Source organism: Strix aluco, chromosome 28, assembly GCF_031877795.1.
Source record: "Strix aluco isolate bStrAlu1 chromosome 28, bStrAlu1.hap1, whole genome shotgun sequence".
Classification (NCBI taxonomy): Eukaryota; Metazoa; Chordata; class Aves; order Strigiformes; family Strigidae; genus Strix; species Strix aluco.
The window spans coordinates 2,619,900-2,639,348 of NC_133958.1; the positions used below are offsets into that span (position 1 = coordinate 2,619,900).

The 19,449-nt window shown below is 62.7% G+C and overlaps 2 protein-coding genes across 2 annotated transcripts; both read right to left on the reverse strand.

Moving 5' to 3' along the window:
• Window positions 1–406: 406 nt before the first annotated feature.
• FAM136A (family with sequence similarity 136 member A) lies at window positions 407–2,292 on the reverse strand. Its single transcript, XM_074808124.1, has 3 exons — window positions 2,170–2,292; window positions 790–930; window positions 407–660 (listed from the first exon to the last, which is right to left on the reverse strand). The coding sequence occupies exons 1-3, from the start codon at window positions 2,254–2,256 to the stop codon at window positions 472–474; spliced, it is 417 nt and encodes a 138-aa protein (XP_074664225.1). The 5' UTR covers window positions 2,257–2,292; the 3' UTR covers window positions 407–471.
• A 2,218-nt stretch (window positions 2,293–4,510) lies between these two features.
• Window positions 4,511–11,363, reverse strand: TGFA (transforming growth factor alpha). The gene is made up of 5 exons (XM_074808049.1): window positions 11,257–11,363; window positions 7,832–7,885; window positions 5,902–6,025; window positions 5,621–5,770; window positions 4,511–5,487 (listed from the first exon to the last, which is right to left on the reverse strand). The coding sequence occupies exons 1-5, from the start codon at window positions 11,288–11,290 to the stop codon at window positions 5,325–5,327; spliced, it is 525 nt and encodes a 174-aa protein (XP_074664150.1). The 5' UTR covers window positions 11,291–11,363; the 3' UTR covers window positions 4,511–5,324.
• Window positions 11,364–19,449: the final 8,086 nt, after the last annotated feature.

Consider the following 19,449-nt stretch of genomic DNA (forward strand, 5'->3'; position numbering starts at 1 on the left):
ATGGGGTCACCCTGTGCCTTGCACACTCACAGGGGTCACCTCCACGCCATGCACACACACAGGGGTCACCCTGTGCCTTGCACACTCACAGGGGTCACCCCAAGCCCTGCGCGCACACAGGGGTCACCCCACTCCTTTGCACACTCGCAGGGGCCACCCCCACACCGCGCACACCCGCACAGGTGCCCCCCCACCCTGCACATGCACAAGCACACGTGCAGGGGCCACCCCGCCCCTTACACACACACACACGCATCACCCAACACATCACCCAGCTCCCCTTGCACCCACGTGCCAGCTCAGAGCACCCCCCCCCCCCCCCAGAACGGGTGCTGCTGCGGGCCCCCAGGACCTCCGCACCCCCCCACCCCTGCACCCCGACCCCGCAGCACCCGCGGGGCGGTAGGAGCGTGGCACCTCGCCTTTAATGACTGCGTGGGGGGGCGCCGGACCCCTTCCCCCCAAGTCCTGCTACTGCTGGAGGGCGGCCAGGCTGTCCTTCATCTTCTTGGCCATGGCGGGGACGAGGCGGAGGTGGTCATCGCCGCAGGTGGCCAAGCAGGCGTCGAGCTGGCCACGCACCCGCGCCTCCGTGCCCCCCGCCTCCAGCGCATCCTTCGCCTTGTCGTTGCAGTGCAGGGTGCAGCGGCTCAGGCGGTCCTGCGTGGGTTGGGGGGTTTGGGTGGGGAAGGGGGGGGGGGGGTGTCAGCGGGTCCCGGTGCACCCTGTGCACCCCCTTCCTGGTGTGGGGGTGTGTGTGTGTCCCGTCCCCCTCCCATCTTGTCTCACCTGGAACTGCTCCAGCTCGGCGGTGACGATGGCCTGGGCCTGGGCCAGGGGCGCGTGGCAGCGCTCGATGCAGCGCTGCACTTGCTGCATGGAGGCCGCGCTGTCCTCGCAGCACCGCGCGCTGCACCGGAACATGGCGCCCTGCGGGGACACGGCGGGGGGGTTGGGGTGGGTTAGTGGGGTGCAACCTGCAGGGATGCCCCCCCCCCCCCCCCCCCGCTTTGTGGGAGCAGTCTGGGAGGGGCTGGCTGCACCTCAAGCCTGCAGCTGTGTGCGGACACCCCAGGCATGGGGGGGCACAGGGCATGTGGGGGGGTACAGGGCATGTGGGGGGGTACGGGAGATGCACTGGGGGGGCACAGGGCACATGTGGGGGGGCACAGGGCAGATGGGGGGGGGCACAGGAGATGCACTAGGGGGGCACAGGGCAGGTGGGGGGGCACAGGAGATGTGCTGGGGGGGGCACAAGGCATGTGGGGGGGCACAGGGCAGGTGGGGGGGCACAGGAGATGCGCTGGGGAGGGCACAGAGCAGGTGGGGGGCACAGGAGATGTGCTGGGGGGGCACAAGGCATGTGGGGGGGCACAGAGCAGGTGGGGGGGCACAGGGCATGTGGGGGGGACACAGGGCAGTGGGGGGCACAGGGCACATGTGGGGGCACAGGGCAGGTGGGGGGGGCACAGGAGATACACTGGGGGGGGCACAGGGCGTATGGGGGGGATCACAGGGCATGTGGGGGGGCACAGGGCATATGTGGGGGCACAGGGCAGGTGGGGGGGAACAGGAGGTGCGCTGAGGGGGGCACAGGGCATGTGGGGGGATACAAACCATGTTGGGGGGCACAGGAGATGCACTGGGGGAGCACACGGCATGTGGGGGGGCACAGGATGTGTGTGGGGGGCACAGGGCATGCACTGGGGGGTACAGGAGATGCATTGGGGGGGCACAGAACATGTGGAGGGGCACAGGGCAGGTGGGGGGGCACAGGGTGTGTGTGGGAGCACAGGAGATGCACTGGGGGGGGGGGTCCAGGGTGTGTGTAGGTGACACAGGAGGTGGGGGGGGCACAGGGCATGCAATGGGGGGCTGGGGGGCAAGGGCCATGCTCAGAGAGGGGCGTGGGGCAGGCACGGAGCTGGGCCGGGGGGTGCAGGGTTGGGGGGGGCGCACAGAGCTCCCAGGCATGCGCCGGGGGTGTGTTTGCGGGGGGGGGAGGGAGCACAGCGCTGCCCGGGGCACACACGTGGGTCCCGCCGGGCAAACCCACGGCGGGAGGCGGGGGGGGGCGGCGGTAGCGGCTTCCACGCGGGGCCCGGAGCCGCCCCGCAGCCGCTCGGCCCTGCCAGACCCCCCACCCCCGTCGCCCCGACCCCCCGGTACCTGCATGGCGCGGATGCGCTCCCGCTCCAGCCCCTGCACCGCGCCCTCCACCGCCGCCTGCACCCGGCTCTGCGCCGCCTCCGCCATCCCGGGCCCCCAGCCCCGCCCCGGGGCACCGGCGGGGGCGGGACCGTCACGGCGGGGGGGGGAACCCCGGCTTGTGCTGCACGGCGCTGCGATGCCTCAACTGCAGCGACCACCGCGCCGGGCAGCGCCTGCACCCAGGATCCCAGAATCATCCAGGTTGGAAAAGCCCTTGAAGCTCCTCCAGCCCCACCATGAACCTCACCCTGACCGTTCCCAACTCCACCAGATCCCTCAGCGCTGGCTCAACCCGACTCTTCAACCCCTCCAGGGATGGGGACTCCCCCCCTGCCCTGGGCAGCCCATTCCAACGCCCAACAGCCCCTTCTGCAAAGAAATCCTTCCTAAGAGCCAGTCTGACCCTGCCCTGGCGCAGCTTGAGGCCATTCCCTCTTGGCCTGGCGCTGGGTCCTTGGCTCAAGAGACTCATCCCCCCTCTCTGCACCCTCCTTTCAGGGAGTTGTAGAGGGCCAGGAGGTCTCCCCTCAGCCTCCTCTTCTCCAGACTAAACCCCCCCAGTTCCCTCAGCCGCTCCCCATCAGACCTGTGCTCCAGACCCTGCACCAGCTCCGTTGCCCTTCTCTGGACACGCTCGAGTCATTCAATGGCCTTTTTGGAGTGAGGGGCCCAAAACTGAACCCACTCATCGAGGGGCGGCCTCACCAGTGCCCGCACTGCACTGCAACACCTCGATGCAGTGTCTGTGCAGCACTGCAATGCCCGAACTGCACTGCAATGCCCACGCTGTGCTGCAACACTTGCACCATGATGCAGTGCCCGTGCTGTGATGCAGCACCCACCCCGCGCTGCGAAGCGATGCGAAGCCCCCGCTGTGCCGCAGCGAGGGCCCAGCTCTGCCCCGGCAATGTTACCCCACCAGGGTTATTCGTGATTGTGACATGACAGAGCACCCCCTGCCACCCCGCAATCCCCCAGCCAGGGCTGCGCTGAGCCCCCATGGCCTCATCCTGCCCCAGGGCCGGTGCATGGGCCGGGCACCGTCATAGTGGGCACGTCCCCGGTGGGGCAGCGGTGTGGGGCAGCCGCCAGCCCCATCTCACCAGCCATGGCAGTGAAGAAACCAAATGCAACACCCCCCCCCCACCCCCAGCCCCAGGCCCCCCCAAAATGCTCCGGGGCCCATGCAGGGCACCCACTGCCTCTCTGCAGACACATCCCAGCGCTGCCGGGGTGTTCGGGGACCCACGCGGGGTTTGGGCTCGACCCTTCCTCGAAAACCTGCTCAATTTATACCCTGCAGCAAAGAACCAGCGTCCTACACCTACTAGAGCTGGGGGGGCCCAGGGAAGGCCAGAGGCCACTTCCAAAATAGCCCCGTGGCCACCCCTGTGCCCCTAACCCGAGCCGAGGGGTGGGGGGGCAGGATCTGGCCCCGCTTTGCAGCAGCAGTTTGCTCTGGGCTGACCCCGACCCCTCCTGCGCACCCCAGCACTATCCCACCTTAGCCCATTTCCCAGCCCGGTACACTGAGGCCAGGCTGGGGTGGGGGAACATGACCTCATGGGGGGGCTCAGAGTGCAGGATGAGGCCTGTAGCTCCATGCAGGGGGGGAGCATCGGCCTGGGCCCCCCGCCCAGCCCCAGCGAGGCCATATGCGCTCCGGCACCTGCGCACCAGCTGGGCCGGCGGTGGGGGTGCAGAGGAAAGGGTGTGCGCACACACGCACCCCCCCCCCCCAACACACCGCACGCACACCCACCCGGGCACGGCCCAGCACCCGGGCACAGCACCCACTGCTCCTCGGGGATGGCTGGTTGCAGGGGGGGGCCCAGTGGCGAGGGAGGTGCCATCAGCCACTGCCCCCCCCCTCCCCAGGGCTGCACCGCGGGGGCTTTGCTGCTGCTGCTCTTAGTGGTAAAATATATTAAAAAAAGAAATTAAAACCTGTGAAAGGGAAGGGGTTGTCCCCAAATTGCTGCTGGCTGCATCCTCCCCCCCCTCCAGCTCCTGTGTTGGGGGGTCTCTCCCTGGGGAGGCAGCTGGGGGGGGTCCCCACTGAGCATGGTGCAAGGCTGGGCCCCCCCCAACCCTGAGCAGGATCAACCCCATCCACCCTTCCCTCCCCCCCTCCTTCGCTTCACGGTTTGGGGTGGAAACATGGGGGATTGGGGCTGAGCCCATCACCAGGGTTCAGTTCTGCACCCCAGGGATGCTCCCCCCGCAACCAGCCCCGGGACGCAGCATCTCCTTCACAAATATTCCGCCCCCCCCCCCCAAAAAAGCCCCAAGAGACGAGTTTTCTGAAAAAAAGTGTCCTTTATATCACTTAAATAACTATAATCCAGGTATTAGGGGAAAAAAAGACCAGCCGATCACAATAACATATTATAGAAATCATAATTAATTTAACCACACAAAATAAATTAAAACATTAAATATTAACTTTCAGTGCAACATATACAGAAGACATGAGAGTAACCATGGCTTAAAAAAAAAAAAAAAACCAACCAAAAACAAAACCCAAAACAAACAAATAAGCTTCGGGTTGGTTATGATAAAGACTACGGAAAGGATTAACGCTGTACCGGGAGGTTAGAGCACCGGCCCGAGGAGGTTTCCTAGGATTAAGGTTCATTTTTTTATTAATAAAAAGCTCGTATCTGTCCCCAAAGTGAGCACGGTCTGTGCGACTGCCGAGGCGGAGGGTTCGCCGGTGTTTCTGTCTCTATAGAAAAATAAAGCCCCATCCTGCAGGGGTGGGGGGGTTCTGGTTTAAAAAAAAAATAATCTGAGAAAAAGGAGAAAAAAAAAAACCCCAAACCCAAAGGAAAACCCCAAGTCGCACGTTGCCGGGCCGGGGTTCGGCTCTGCGGCACTGCCAGCGCTTTGCCGGGGCGGGGGGGGGGCAGAATAAAGAAAAAAAAGAAAAAAAACAAACCAAAAGAGGAAAACAAACCAAATTAAAAAAAAAAAAAAAAAGACCAAAACCAGAGGAGAAGATGCTGCGCTGGTCCCCGGCGCGGACGTCCTGGGTGAGGGGGGTGGTGGGATCCCCCCCCCCCCGCCCCGCTCTGTCAGAGCCCTGCGGGAAGGGGCCGGGGGGGGGGCGGTTACACCGCGGGGATGCCAGCGGCCGGCGTCGCGCCGCGGTGCCCCCCGGCCCCTTTACCCATCTCGGCGTGGCAGCAGGAGGTGCCACCTTTCAGGAGCCCCCCCGGCTTCTCCTGGCCGCTGCCACGGCACCACGGGCAGCGTTTGCGCAGGCGGCAGCAGCTGCAAGAGAGCGGGAGGGGACGGTGAGGGGCTGCCGGGGGGCTCCATTTCCCCCCTTCTTGGGCTGCATCCTGCCCCAAACTGGCTTGGAGGGGCGCTGAGGTGACCCCCCCCCACCCCACCCCGTACTTACTGTATGAGCACGCAGACGCCGATGAGCAGCACGGAGGCCACCACCGACACCACCACCAAGGCGGTGATCGTCTGCTTCTTCTGGTTGGCGGCCACCACGGCCAGCAGGTCGGCGTGCTCGCACCGCGTCCCCACGTACCCCGAGTGGCACCTGCACGGGGCGGGGGGGGACACACGGACACAACCTCAGCACCACCCGAGGACCACGATGCCAGGCAAAGCCAGGTTCAACCCCACTTTTTGGGGGATTCCTCGCAGGGACGGGTTTTTCCCGGCACTTACACACACGCCGGCTTGTCCTCCTGGACCAGGAACCGGCACGTGCCGTGGAAGCAGAACTGGCTGTGGGAGTCGGGACAGTCGTTGAAGTGCGACCTCACCGCTGCCGCCACCGGCGGACCCGGAGCTGGGAGGAAAAACAAGGAGAAAACAGCATTTTTATTTTTACGTTTTGCCATTTGCCAGGCCAGCAGATGCCCAGGCGTCACCGACGGCGGGGCGGGAGCTCTGTTTTCGGGCTGGATGCGTTTATTTTGAGGTTGCTGGGTGGGACGTGGGCCGGTGGCCATATCCTGGCCGGGACCACCCTAAAGGAGCCCAGACGGGTCCTACTTAAACCAGCACTGAGAATAAGCCTCACCAGCACTAGAGGAATTTCCTAAAGAGCTTAAAGCTTAAAATGGAGGAGGAGAGAGTTAAATAACGGCAGAGCTGGCTGCAGCCCTGGACCGGTGGCTTTGCTGGGGATGCTGTTTTCCATTATATCCCGCGCTGGTTTAAATTATCCTCCGCAGCAGAGACGGAAAACAAATATCCTGCTTTTGGATTAGCCCGGGTATAAAGCACATCCGATCGCTGTCGTTTCAAAGCCACCTCAAGTTCCTGTTGCCGTGAATTTATGGCAGGCCGGGGTAATTAAACCCACGTCTGCCAAATGCTTCCGGGTCTTCGGGGAGGCGAAGCGAGGAAAGACGGAGCGGGGCCGGCTCAGCCCGGGACGTGCCGGGGAGGTGGCCCGGTGGCCCCGTCTCTGGTGGTGGGGACAGAGGCATCGGCGGGAGGTTTGGAGATGTCAGAGCTGGTGGCAGCATCCTCGGAGTGCTGGGATTTGGTCTTCGTGGTGAGAAATGCCACCGCCAGCCGCATCGCTGCTGAGAGCGTGGAGAGAGGCAAAATCCACGCCTCCTGCCTCAATACACCCCCCAAAATAACCCTTTTTGGGGGTTTTAACCCGCAAAGCTGAGCACCGGACACAGCTTTGCACAGCCCTGCTGCCAGCACCTGCCATCCCCCCCCAGCCTGGGCTCCGGGCGCCCCAGCACTGGTGGGGACAGTGTCACCAGGGCTGCACGGGGCAGCGCGTCCCTTTGTCCCCCCCGCTGCTGGCAGCGCGTCCCCGGATCCAGCGCCGGCTCCCGGGGTGTCCTGGCTCGCATTAAGCCTCGGTGCGCTCGCAGCTGCCGGCCACATTGCAGCCGCCTCATCCTCCCGCAGCCCGCACGGACCCCAAGGTGTCCCCAACCGCCCCTCGCAGCGGCCCCTTTCCTCCAGCCCCCCCGGTTGGACACGGATCCGTCAGGAAAGGGGCCGCGAGCACCCTCAGCTCCGGGGTTTTGCTCCCGTTTCCTTTAACGCTTCCCAGCCGATGCCGTTGAACCATCCCATTTTCCAGCCCCAAAAGGAGATTTTTCCACCCCGGCCTGCAAACAGCCCTTCCTGGAGCCGGCACATCCCGACTATCGGCAAAGCCCCCGCGCCGTGCCGGGGGGAAGCGAAGGGCTCTTGGCTGTCGCAGCCCATTGTGCCGCTTTTATGAATGAGGCGATTTATCGGGCACCACCGGCTCGGTGCCGCCGCGAGCCGGCGTCAGGCACCGGCAGCTTCCCTGCGGTTAACGAGACCAGACTTCCCCGCACGCTAAGTGGCTGCGCGCCAGGATTTGACCCCCCCTCCCACCCCCAACCAAGGTGCGTGGGGAATACCCGCTGCAGAGCCCCGTTTCCCACTTTCCCCTTGAGGATAAAGCACTGGCGGGGTCAGCATCCCACCTGGGGGACCCGTTGGGGAGGAGGATGGGATGTGAGAGCGTCCCTCTGGCTGATCCGGCGCCGGGATGGGTTTACCTGCGCCCACGTTTTGCTGCCTGTTCCCAAGAAATCCCAGAAAAACCCACCCCGGGATCGCGCCGGTTCTGCCCCATCGGCAAACTCACCGCTCCGGGCCGCCGTGGTGTTCTCCAGCGCGTGGCACGCGGCGAGCAGCACGCCTGTGGAGAGGCCAGAGAGACGGGGGGGGGTTTTACACAAAACCACTCGAAGATTTACAAGGGTTTTTAAAAGGAAAACGCGCGGGTGTTTACCAGGGTGCCGGCGGAGGTGCCAGCCACGCAGCCGCCCCCGTGCACCGCACCGCTGCCGCCGGCTCTGCTCCGGCAGGGATGCTCCCCCCTTCTCAGCACACCAATATGGGTGTTTCCAGCCCAGATCCTGCCCATACCTGGTCTCCCACAAGCGCGGGGCACAAACATCCCTGTTTTCCAAAGGGATAAGGAAGCCCCGAGGCACCGGACAGCACAACCCGGCTGGATCCTGCCTCCCACCACCAACCTGCTGCGGGGCTCCCCGGTGCAAAATGCCCCGGCACAGCGGGCTCCGTGCAGGCAGAAATATTCTGTACAGGCAGAAATACCCTCTGCAGGCAGAGCTACCCCTGCAACCCTGAGCATGGGGGGGCTGCGGGTTCAGGCAGGCTCAGAACAACCCTCCCTGACCCATCCCTTTGTGGGGTACAGCCCAGGGACCCCCCCCTGATCCCCAGCTAAGAGGCTTTCCCAGGGCACCTCGACCCCGGGGTGCAAAGCCAGATGAGGCCAGCAGCCCCTTCGCTGGGTTTGACCCAATTTCCTCCGTGGGTTTAATCAAATCACGCAGAAAAAGCGACGGGTGAGAGACCAACCCACACGCCAGCCCTTGGCCTTGGCATCCAGCAAACCACCCTGCGCCCGGGCGCTTTAGTTATCGCAGCAGCTTCCTTCATTTCGCCTTCTCCCCTTCGGTCCCCGCTGCAGAACTCGGGGATTTTCCTCCCATGGAAATGTAATCAGAGCCATCCCGTCTCCTCCCAGGTTGGTTTTTTTTTTTTTTGCTGTCGCCGCTGGCTCGTTGCTGGAAGATGCTTCGCCCTCCTGCCCTGCTCGTGCCGACACTTGCACCTCCGCATGCCGAGGAAACCCCGCGTTATTTGGGAAATGGCTCATCCTGTGTCATGGGGCGGCCGGATCATCCCCTCCAGCTTTCTGCCTTGTCCGTCCTCCCGCTGGGACCCCGCTTGGCTCCAGCGGTGCCTCTTCCCCACTTCTCCCCGCCGGCGGATAGAACGTCCCGCTCGTGTCAAAGCCACTTTGGCCGGAGGAGCCCGGCTGAGGACGCAGCCCGGCTCGCCCTGTGCCACCGCCTCGTCCCCGGTCACTGCCCCAGCGCCCGCTGCCTCCCCTCCCTCGCCCCTCGGCGGCAGTTTTACATCTCCGATGCTGGCCGAGGGCTCCGGTGAGCTCCCCGGGAGCCGGCGTGGGACGCTGGGCACCTCGCCGAGACACGGAGCATCCGCGCCCTTGCTTTGACCGGCCAAACCGGGACCCCCGAGAGCAGGGCTGTGTCCCTCAGCCGCCCCGAGCAGCCGCCCTCGCTTGATTTTTGGCAATCCCATCCCGGCCCCATTCTCAGCTTTTTCTCTCCCCAGACCTGAAAGACAAACCCTCTGCCATCTCTGGTTTAATTTCAGAGTCAGCGCTCGGCTGTGCCAGCTGGGCTGCCGCCCCCCAACCCCATCCTCATCCCTCCCCTGGCCCCCCACTTTGGGAAGGGCTCCTTGCCATCACCCCCAGCCAGCAAAGCCCCCTCCCAGCAGAAGATGCCCAACTTGCTGATGGACCCCAAGCCTTGCTGATGGACAAACACACACTTAACGACTCCGTCCCCAATGCAACATTAATTACCAGCCTCTGCTTCTCCTCCACCACCTCCACCAGCGAAGGACTCAACTCCTCTTGCCCCCAGCATCTCCCAGTGACTTTGTGACAAGCTCCCAGTTATCGCTGGGGTTTGTTCCCTGCCCCAGGTTTTCCCTCCTAATCCACTTGGCTCACATTTTCTCCTCGGCTTTGCAGATCAGCCCTTGGCAGCCATCAGGTACATCGGGCCAGAGGAGGTTCCCCTTTCCCTTGGTATTTTAAGTGGATGTTTCACTCTGCTGCTTCCATGCGGTTTATAAAGGGCTCCTCTCCCCGTCGTGGCAACCGGGGCACCACAGAGGCTTGGACCCAGCCCAGGCTGGAGGCCGGGAGCAGCCATCACCCCTGGATTGGGGGTCTGGGGAGCGCGGGGCGCCTCGCCGGGTGGGAAACCTGCAGCTCAGCCCCCCCGAGGTGGGCAACCACGGGGCTGGAGAGGTCCAAAGCCACACGAGCAGCAAAGCAGCAGGGAGCAGAGGGGACACAGGTGTCCCCAAACCGAGCTGGCAGGAGCCTCTGGATGAACCGAGGAGGGACGCGGGTGCTGGAGTAACCGACCCCCTGCCCGAGGGATGCTCGGTGGAGGAGACGTGCCGGAGGAGCGGAGCGAGGAGGCACCTCGGTGCGGTCGTGCCAGCGCCGGAGCGGAGGGCTGGAGGGGGGCCAAGACTGGCTACTTTCCTGAACCCAAGTGCTGCAAAGAGCCTCTTTCCCGCCGGGCCAGCACTGCCTTGTCCCCCCCCGCCAGCCCTGGCTCGGAGCAGCCCCGGAGCTGCGGGTGACACGGGCAGGGGACGCACAACTCTCCTCCTTGGGGACAGCAGAAGAAAAAAAAAAGCCAACCAAGGTCCTGCAAGTGTTGCCCCAGCGCCAGCCCCGGCCGGCCCTGGGGTCTCCTTCCCCAGCACCACGGCATCACCCACGTCCCGGCGAGGAGCACCCACGCCCCGGGTCTGCGCTCTCCCACCTCTACAGTCATCAAATCCCCGGGCTGGGAAGCGTGTCCGGATCCGTCCCGTGCGCAGCATCACCCGGTCCAACCTCGCTCAGCACCGCCTCACCCCAGCAAACCTTCCCCCAGCAAAAAGGGCCACCCGATTAACGTCCCCTCCTTCTAATTGCAAACCCAGCAATACGCTCTCGCTAATTAACTCTACCTAAAATAAATGAGCGAGACTGGAGGGCTCGCTCGCCCGCCGAGGCCGTACTTACAAGTCGTGGCGAAGGCGCGTTCCCACAAGCGAGGAGCGGTTAAGCAAATAACTTCGGGAGGGACCAAAGCCAAATATTTTGTAGGATTTAAGGAGCAAGAGGCGACCGATTCACAACCTGACCCCCCCCTCCCCATACACCAGCCCCCCCCCCCCGCTCCTTGTAGAGAATGAAACCTATTTAGGGATGCTGGGGCTGGATGCTCGGGGTCGGGGCGGGGGGAGCGGGGTCTGTCTCAGCTGCTGAGAAAGTTTGGGGGAGCAGAGCCCCCGCTGCACACACACACACACACCAACCCCCCCCCTCCCAGCTGGGGATGCCCCGCGCTGGGGGTGGCTCAAGCGTCTCCGCAGCCGCCGGTCGGGACGTGGGGGACCGGGGGTGTCCCCCCCCCCCCCTCCCCGCCCCGCACCTACCCATGGCCAGCGCGGCCGCCGCCTCGCCCGGCATGCTGGCGGTGGGGCTGGGGGAGCCGGGGCCGGTGGCTCGGTCGCTCGGTGGGGCCGGCGGTGGCGGAGCCGGGGCGCGCAGCAGCGCGGCGGGGCGAGGGGCCGGGCTCCGCGCCGGCGGAAATGGGCGCGGACTCGCCGCCAGCCACCGCGGCCCCGGGGCGGAGCCAGCCCGGCCCCGCCACCCCCCGGCCCCCCCCCCCCCCCCCCCCCCCCCCCAACCTTCCCGGGCATCCCCCGCAGCTCTGAGTGTCCGTGTGTCCCCTCCACCCCCCCGCGGGGTGCTCACCGCTGCCCCACGGGGGGAACCAGCCCCGGGGGTCGCGGGGATCAGGACCCCCCACTCCGCTGTTCCCCCCCCCCCGCGGTTCTTGCTGGGGCTGAAATGTGGGCTGGGGGTCACCCCGTGTCACCCGTCTGCGCGGCCTTTGCTGCCAGGCGGGGGGACACCCGTGGGGGCGAGTCACGGCTCTCACCGGGACCCACTGGGCGAATCCACCCCGCCACCCCCCCAGTGAAACCCGGGGCCGCCAGCTCTCGGCTTTGCACCCAGGGCCGTGCTTTGGCTGGGGGAGGTGGGGGCCGGGAGGAGCAGCCCGCACCCCCCGACACCTCGCCGTGCATCACCGGACACCCCGCTTCCCTCACCGACCACATTCCTTCAGCCGCCGCTGGCCCCGCGCCCACGCTCCCACCTCGCTGAGCCCAGCCTTTGTCATCCCTAAATCAATAAGGCCGAGCCCAGTTTTCCTTCGGCAGGGGGGGAAGGAACGTGGCGATGGGGGGGAGCGTGTCCCAACGGGGACCCAAAACCAAACCGGTCGCGGTGGCCAGCGCAGCCACTTGGAGGATTGTGCCCATGGGACGGCCACGTTTAAGCCTAGAAGCCTCCTGAGATAGGGCTTGGCCTCACAGGAGAGGTGCACGGAGGGCTGAGCGTGGTCAGAGAGCGAGGGGGGGCAGGCAGAGGACCCCTCGGATCCCCCCCCCCCCGGTGCAGGGAGCCCCCGCAGCCGTGCGGGTGCTAAGCCAGCGTCCCCACGGGAGCTGCTCCCAGCCCTGCGGTTTGAGCGGAGCCTTCCCGGCGTTCCCAGGTGATACCATCTCCCCTTAGCACTTGAAAGCAGCTCTTTGAAGGGGCTGGCAGCCGGTTGTTCCCAACGCGGCCAATCCCAAAATCCCCAGCACTTGAGTTTTACCCCAAAAGCTCAAGTCTTTCAGCGTAGCAGCCAGTCAAAATCCCAGCGGAGCCCCAGCGACGAGGCAGTGTTTGACCAAGGGTGGTGCAGCCTTGGCTCTTCGTCCCTTTGAGTACCCCACAGCCCTTCAGGGCTCGGCCTCAGCACCCCAACCCTTGCACCCTGCTGCTCGTGCACCACGAGGCAGATAAAACCCCTGGGAAGGAGCAAACTCCACCGGCTGCCGCGTTCCGGGGGGGCTGCGGTGACCGACAGGGCTTCCTACCGTCCCCTCGAAGGGTCACCAACCCCTCTGCCACCACCCAGTGATTCACTTTCCAACCAACCAAAGAAAAAACAACCTGGGAGACGACCCCGGTGCGGGCAAGGTTGTGTTGTTCCCTTGGTTCTTGCTTTCCCCCCACCCCCCCCAGGGCTGATAACCGGGATATTTATTTGTAAATAGAGGCTTCCTCCTTTGCAATAGTCCTCCCACTCCTGGCGTGAATCACTTGGTGGAAGCAGTTGCTGCCGCCGCAAGAACTGGAATGGTGGCAGGGCCGGCGGAGTCGGGGCGGCAGAGCTGGCAGGGAGGAGCGCGCTGCAGGCAGGGCAGGCAGGGCAGGCAGGGCAGTCAGCCCAAAGGAATTTGGGGATGCTCTCGAGTACCTAGAAAGCCAGCTGGGAAGTCATGGGCAAGTTGCACTAAAAAGTGGCTCTTGCCTCGCTGCAAAAGAGCGATGGTATAATGGGGGAAAAACCCCTGGGTTTGGGGACGTAAGACACAAGGGGGTAATTGAATGGAGACTGTTCTGGATAAAAGGAAAAACTTCAGCTTGTTGATTTTTCTTTTTTATTTGTAACCAGTCGCCTTGGAGGAGCAGGAGCAACCCTGCAAGGGAATATGTTGTATTTGATCAAATAAAACCCAGAGAGAAGAGGGCTGGCCGAGGTCGCTGCCCGGCGCTCCTCGCTCTCTGCCCGCAGGCACCCGCCGGCATCCCCAGCACCCACCAGCATCCCCAGCACCCACTGGCATCCCCAGCACCCGTTGGAGTCCGCAGCACCCACCAGCATCCCTGGCACCCACCAGCACCCCCAGCACCCATTGGAATCCCCGGCACCCACCAGCACCCCCAGCACCCGTTGGAGTCCCCAGCACCCACCAGCATCCCCAGCACCGGTTGGAATCCCTGGCACCCACCAGCATCCCCAGCACCCACCAGCACCCCCAGCACCCGTTGGAATCCCCGGCACCCAAGAGCATCCCCAGAACCCACCAGCATCCCCGGCACCCACCAGCACCCCCAGCACCCGTTGGAATCCCCGGCACCCACCAGCATCCCCAGCACCCACCAGCATCCCCAGCACCCACCAGCATCCCCAGCACCTGTTGGAGTCCCCAGCACCCACCAGCATCCCCGGCACCCACCAGCATCCCCAGCACCCATTGGAATCCCTGGCACCCACCAGCATCCCCAGCACCCTCCGGCCGGGTGCTGCTTTGGAAGCACCATCCAACAGCATCGCTGCGCCCGTCACCGCTCCTGCCGCCCTTCCAGCGCCGGCTCGAGGGCTTCACGCTGTTATAAAACCACAAAAACAATTATTTAATTGTTTTGCCCCTGATGCTGGCAAGGTGCATAATGCCAGGAGCCTCCACAGGTTTTATTTTTTTTCCCTTTTCGAATCGCTCTTTGTCAGTGGCTTATTCTGGGTTTGGGGATTAAAGGGGTTATTCCTCCCCAAAGTTAAGCGAAACCGAGGGCAGATCCTGCCTTGCTCAAGGCTGCAGCAGAGCCGGGCAGGCAGCGAACTGAATCCTGCTCCAGCAACTTGATCAATTTAGGGCAAAACCCTGAAAAAGGCGTATAAACCCCCTCGACTTTCACCAAGTGGGGAGGACGCATTTGTACTTATTTATTTTTGAAGTCTGCCTTTGCGTTTCATCACCCCATCTCCCTGCAGGCAGTGATCAGGGCTGGAGGGTGACGGTTCACACCCCTCCCCTGTCAGAGGCTGCAGGGGCCGGTGGGAAAACCAACCCCAAAGCGTGGCAGAGCATAAATTCAGCGTCGGTTTTCAGTGATCCCCCACTGCAAAACACCCTCCGTGCCCCAACGGTGCAAGGAGGAGACTCAACCCCCCCGTGACGGCCGGGGAAAGTTGGTGGCGAATGCCACCGTCCGCAGCCATCGCTCACGAGGACGCTCTATCTCCTCGTCCCTCCCGCGACAGAGATCCCTTTAATCTCCGCTTAAAATATTCTGACGTGGCGGCGAAAAAAAGGGAAAAAAAAAAAAAAAAAACCAACCCCAAAACCCCCATCTATATCCTGCCCCGAAGCAGCGTGTAACAAGGGGGCTGTGTGCTGGTGTCCGGCATAAAAGCCTCCGGCCGCCTGTTTATTTTGGATTGTGAACGTGAAAATTAGGCAAAGGGAAAACATCGCCTTTCGCCCTCCCCGCCCCTTCCCCGATGGCTCACACAAACCCAAATTGTAGCCGCCGGGATGTTTTTGGCTTCTCTGTTGAACGCAGAAATCAATCAGGCTGTGGCAGCCGGGGGGGTGTGTGTGTGTGTGTGTGTCAGTCCCTCCCCTGTTTATTTTCTTAATGTATGGGCTCAGGATAAATTAAATATTATGCCCAGGGTCAGGCACCGACTGCTGCTGCCCCGGAGCTCAGGCGTCCCGTTCCCGGGATGCTTGGATCCCTGCAGCACCCCCAGGGCTCCCCCATCCCGAATTTGGACCCAGGGACGGGGGGTCCGACCCATCCCGGAGCTGCTGCTGGAGGGGAAGCGCCTCTGACGTCTCCTCCGGCCCGTAATCCGCCTGCCCGCTAAAAATGGGGCCTTATTGGAGTTTTTTTCCTGGCTTTATCTTGCAGCCACCGGTTCTGTTTTTCTGCCAGCTTAAAAGGCTCTTTCATAGCCAGGATTTTCCCCTGTGAATGTACATTTTATTCAAGGTTTTTTGTTTTTTTGTTGTTTTCTTTTTTTTCTTTTCTTAAATAACTTCTTGGGGTTTTGTTCCTTCCCAGACATTTTCTTTAGCTCCCCCATTTCTGTTTATGGCCCTTCTTTGCAGAAAGCCTCTATAAATAAAGGATTTTTGACCTACGGGCTCCCCAGTTCAAGCCTGGCCACTAAAAAGGGCTTTGTTGGCTGCAGCAACGCAGCTGGTTCCAGGCTGGCACCTCTCGGGCTAATGTCAATAGTGGACCGGTTAGCACGAGATTATATTATATATATATATTTATCTTTCCTCAGCAGTGGCGGAGGGGGGATAAGCGTGGTGCGACGTGGATCAGAGCAAGCAGATATTCTCCGTGGGAGCGCAGGAGAGGGCAGAGGGGCCGGTGCCCCGTGGCTGGAGCTGGTCCCGGCAGTGGCCGTCGGGTCCCTCTGCCAGGGGTTTTGGCTGCGGCGGGTTTACCAGCTCGCCGTAACCCGCCGCGGTCGCGGGAAGCCACATTCATTTACACCGCCGAGGGCTGCCTGACACAAGGGGCATTCAGCCGCCGTGGCCAGAGACCCAGCGAGCACTTGAGCGGCTGCACGTCTGGCCGTGCCCTTAAAAATCCCGAGGCCACGCTCTGTTTTTCCTCCTCCTCGGGGTTCTTCTGAGGGCTTGGCAGCGGGACCCCCGCTGTGGCCAGCAGCAGCAGGGTGGGACACACGGAGCTGGAAGGGCTGGAGGGTGTTGGGGTGGCTTTTGGGGCGAGCAGCCCCCCCCCAAATAACTGCGGGACACAGTGGGAAGGGGCTGAGATACCCTCAAAATGCAGGTGGGACCCACCAGGCCGGGTATCCAAGATATCCAGCGGAGGTATTCAGGCTTGGGCAGCCTCCCCACGCCTTTTCTTTCTCCCCGAGCCATGGGAGTGGGGCAAAGGGACCTCGGCGTCCGGCTGGGAAAAAGCACCCAAGTCGGGACGGAAAGCAGCCGGCGGCTGAACAGAGGCCCTCAGTCTCTGGGCCATTAATCCGGCCGTCACAAAGGGCGCAGCGGCAGGTCACAATGCATGGCACATGCCCGAGCTTGATGTATTTGCCCTTGTTCTGCTTGTTTATCTATCATTTGCATTGTGCCTGCCTGGCAGGCTCGCCGCCCCGCGCCCGTCCAACGCCGCCGGGAGTGCTGAGTCAGCGCCCGCAGCCCCGGTGTCCCCACGTAGCGACCTCCCGGGTGTCCGCTGGCCCGCGGCGGGGGCTGGGGATAACATCGGCCCCATTGGAGCCCCCGCAGACCGCTCGGCTGCACCGGAGTGTGCAAAGAAATCCCGGCTTTCCCCCCCGGGGGGAACGTGGGAAAGCAAACACAGTGTGTGTCCCCAGCTCCTGGGCTGAGCTGGTGACCCCCCCACCTCCCACGGGAATGAGTCACCCACCACCTTCGGAAGCGGAGATGGAGGTGACGGATGGCAGAGGCTGGGAGCTCCGGGAACGGTGCGGGAGACACGCGTGACTCAGCCCGGCAGGAACGGCAGGAATTTGTACCTGCCCAGGGAAATCGCACACAGGTATAACAGGTCCAGGCGTTTTCTGCTGCCATAACTCCTGCGGGAAGCAGAGAGAGACCCTGGAGGGATCGGATGTTCCCAAGCGCTCGGAGATCCTCCGAGATCTTGCAGCATCTCACACCTGCGTTTCCCAAGCGAGACAAACCCTGGGAGGGGAAGGCTGAGATTCACACCTGAGCCCAACAAATAGTCACCGCACAGCTGCTGCCTCTCGACCCCGCTGCTTCGTGTTTGACCGTAAAAACACTTAAACGCTCTGAATTTGGCTCGTAACGGAGTGAGGAAGAGACTGAACTCGATCTGTGACAGACGGGGAGGGCGAGAGCTGGCAGCAGCCACCCTCAGCGGTGCTTTTGCCTTCGCTCTCCCTGTCTGATGGCCAGGAGAAGGTTTGCTGTCCCCCCACCCCGGTGCCCCTGCCAGGGGATGCTCAAGCAGACACCGCGAGGATGGGCTGGTGACAGCACGAGGGTCCCCTCCACGAATAAGGTGGGGACAAGGATGAGGAGCTGCGGTGCCAGCTTGCTCAGTCCCCTTACGGAGGGGACCTCTGAGACTCATTTTAAGGACCCCCTGTGGGGACAGGAGCCCTGCAGCCAAGGGGACCTGCCCAGGGGACGCAGACCCTGCGCAGACCTGCCCACGGCCCCACGCCAAGGCGGCGGTGGGAAGGCAGATGAAAGGCAAACACTGCATCGGGAAGAGCCAGGGAGACCCGTACTTTGCTCACGCGGCCGCCGAGCTTGACAACACTGAGTCGATTTTGCTCGGTTGCAAAACAAACTTCGGCGCTGGGCTCGTGCCAAGCCTGGAAAATTTCGAGTGCAAGGAGCGGCGCGGGCAAAGTTGAGAGTCACCGACAACGGCTGCGTCTGTGTGTGTGTGTGTGCACGAACCCCGGGCTCCGCAGCCCGGGACAGCGAATGCTGCCGCAGCCCCAGAGCTGGGCTCTGCCCTTCAGCGTTACGACAGAGCTGGGAGCTGAGGACGCGCTGCTGCAGCTGATGCAAGAAGGGGAATTCGGGCAGGGAGAAGGGAATTAGTTTTCTGGGGACGGTTTCTATTTTTGGGGTTGTGTTGCAACGGTTTCCTGAGCTGTGACGTTGCGCCTTGGCCGGGTGACGGCATCTGCGCTGGCCTGCCTTGTTTCACAAGATCTGCCCCAGGAAAAACGCCCTTTGCAATGCCTGCTCCAGCTTCCCCTCTGGACAGCCCCTGCGAGAGTTGTGATGGCTCCTCGTTGGTGTTTTCCCATCATAGAAAAGGCACCGGGAGCCCTTCATCCTCTCGGGGGATGCACCGGAGCAGAGCGTGGCTGGAGCTCTCCTGGGACACGGAGCCGTTGTTCCTCTGGCATGCACCACGCTGCAAAACTCCCTTGCAGACAGCCTCAAAAGCTCAGGCAGTATTACAAACCAGAAAAAAAAATTAAAAAAAAAAAAAAATTAAAAATGCTTTTCTTCTCCCATCACATCAAGAATCTCAGTAACAAAGCTCATGGCATCCATCGGGGCTCTTTGGTGGTCACCCGGGGCTGCTTGGATGAAGATGCAAACTCAACGGGCTCATTTTGGGGGCACATGGGGGCCGCCCCAGTTGCCCCTTGCTGGCTGCCTGGCCCAGCTGTCATTTAAAACCACTGAAAAGAAACGAGAGCACAAAATGCTGCCCCGAGCATCACAAAGGCGGCCTGACGTCAGGGCGCGGGGAGGCAAAAGGCTCCAGGCCAAGAGAAGGGAAGCTGTGTTTGAAAAATGACAATTTCTGTCTAGGAAAGGCAGGGCTGTGAAAGGAGCCCTTCTTTGGGGCTCTCCAGGAGCCCGGGCGCAGAACAAGAAAAGCCTTTGAACAGCCGGGTAAACTCCTCGGCAGGCTGCCAGCCAGCGCCTGCAAGGAGCCCAGCGGAAAAATCTATCTGCAGGCTGGCTCGGGAAGCGGGGAGACATCCCAGCACGGCTGGCGGTGCTGGGGGGCGAGCTCCTGCGCCGGGGAGGCCGCGTCTCGGCAAAACACTCCGGCTTTTCTGGCATCCCAGCCTGGTGCAGGTGCCGGGAGGCTGCCGGCGCGGCAGCCAGGTCAAGGTGGGTAGAGCTGAGCCGGCACGGCGCAGCCGCTGGATCGGGGGCTGCAGGCGGGCGTGCCGGGGAGGTGAGCAGGCAGCTCTACGGAGAGAACTGGAGAAAAATAAAAAAAAAAACAGGAGGAAAACTCCTACTTGACCCTACGCTCCTTTGGCCAGTGATTTTTGAAGGTTTGCCCTCCATCCAACCTGTCGCACCACCAATGCGCCCAGAAACAACAATCTCCTATTAAAACCAGAGTTCCTTCCGAGTAAGACACCAAAGATGCGCTTAGACAAGATCCGTTTAGGCGATGCGCGTCACATCCCAGCTCAGTAAAGCCCAAACGCTCTCGAAACGGGGCTTCTGCCTCTTGGGCTCCCCCGGTACGTGGGT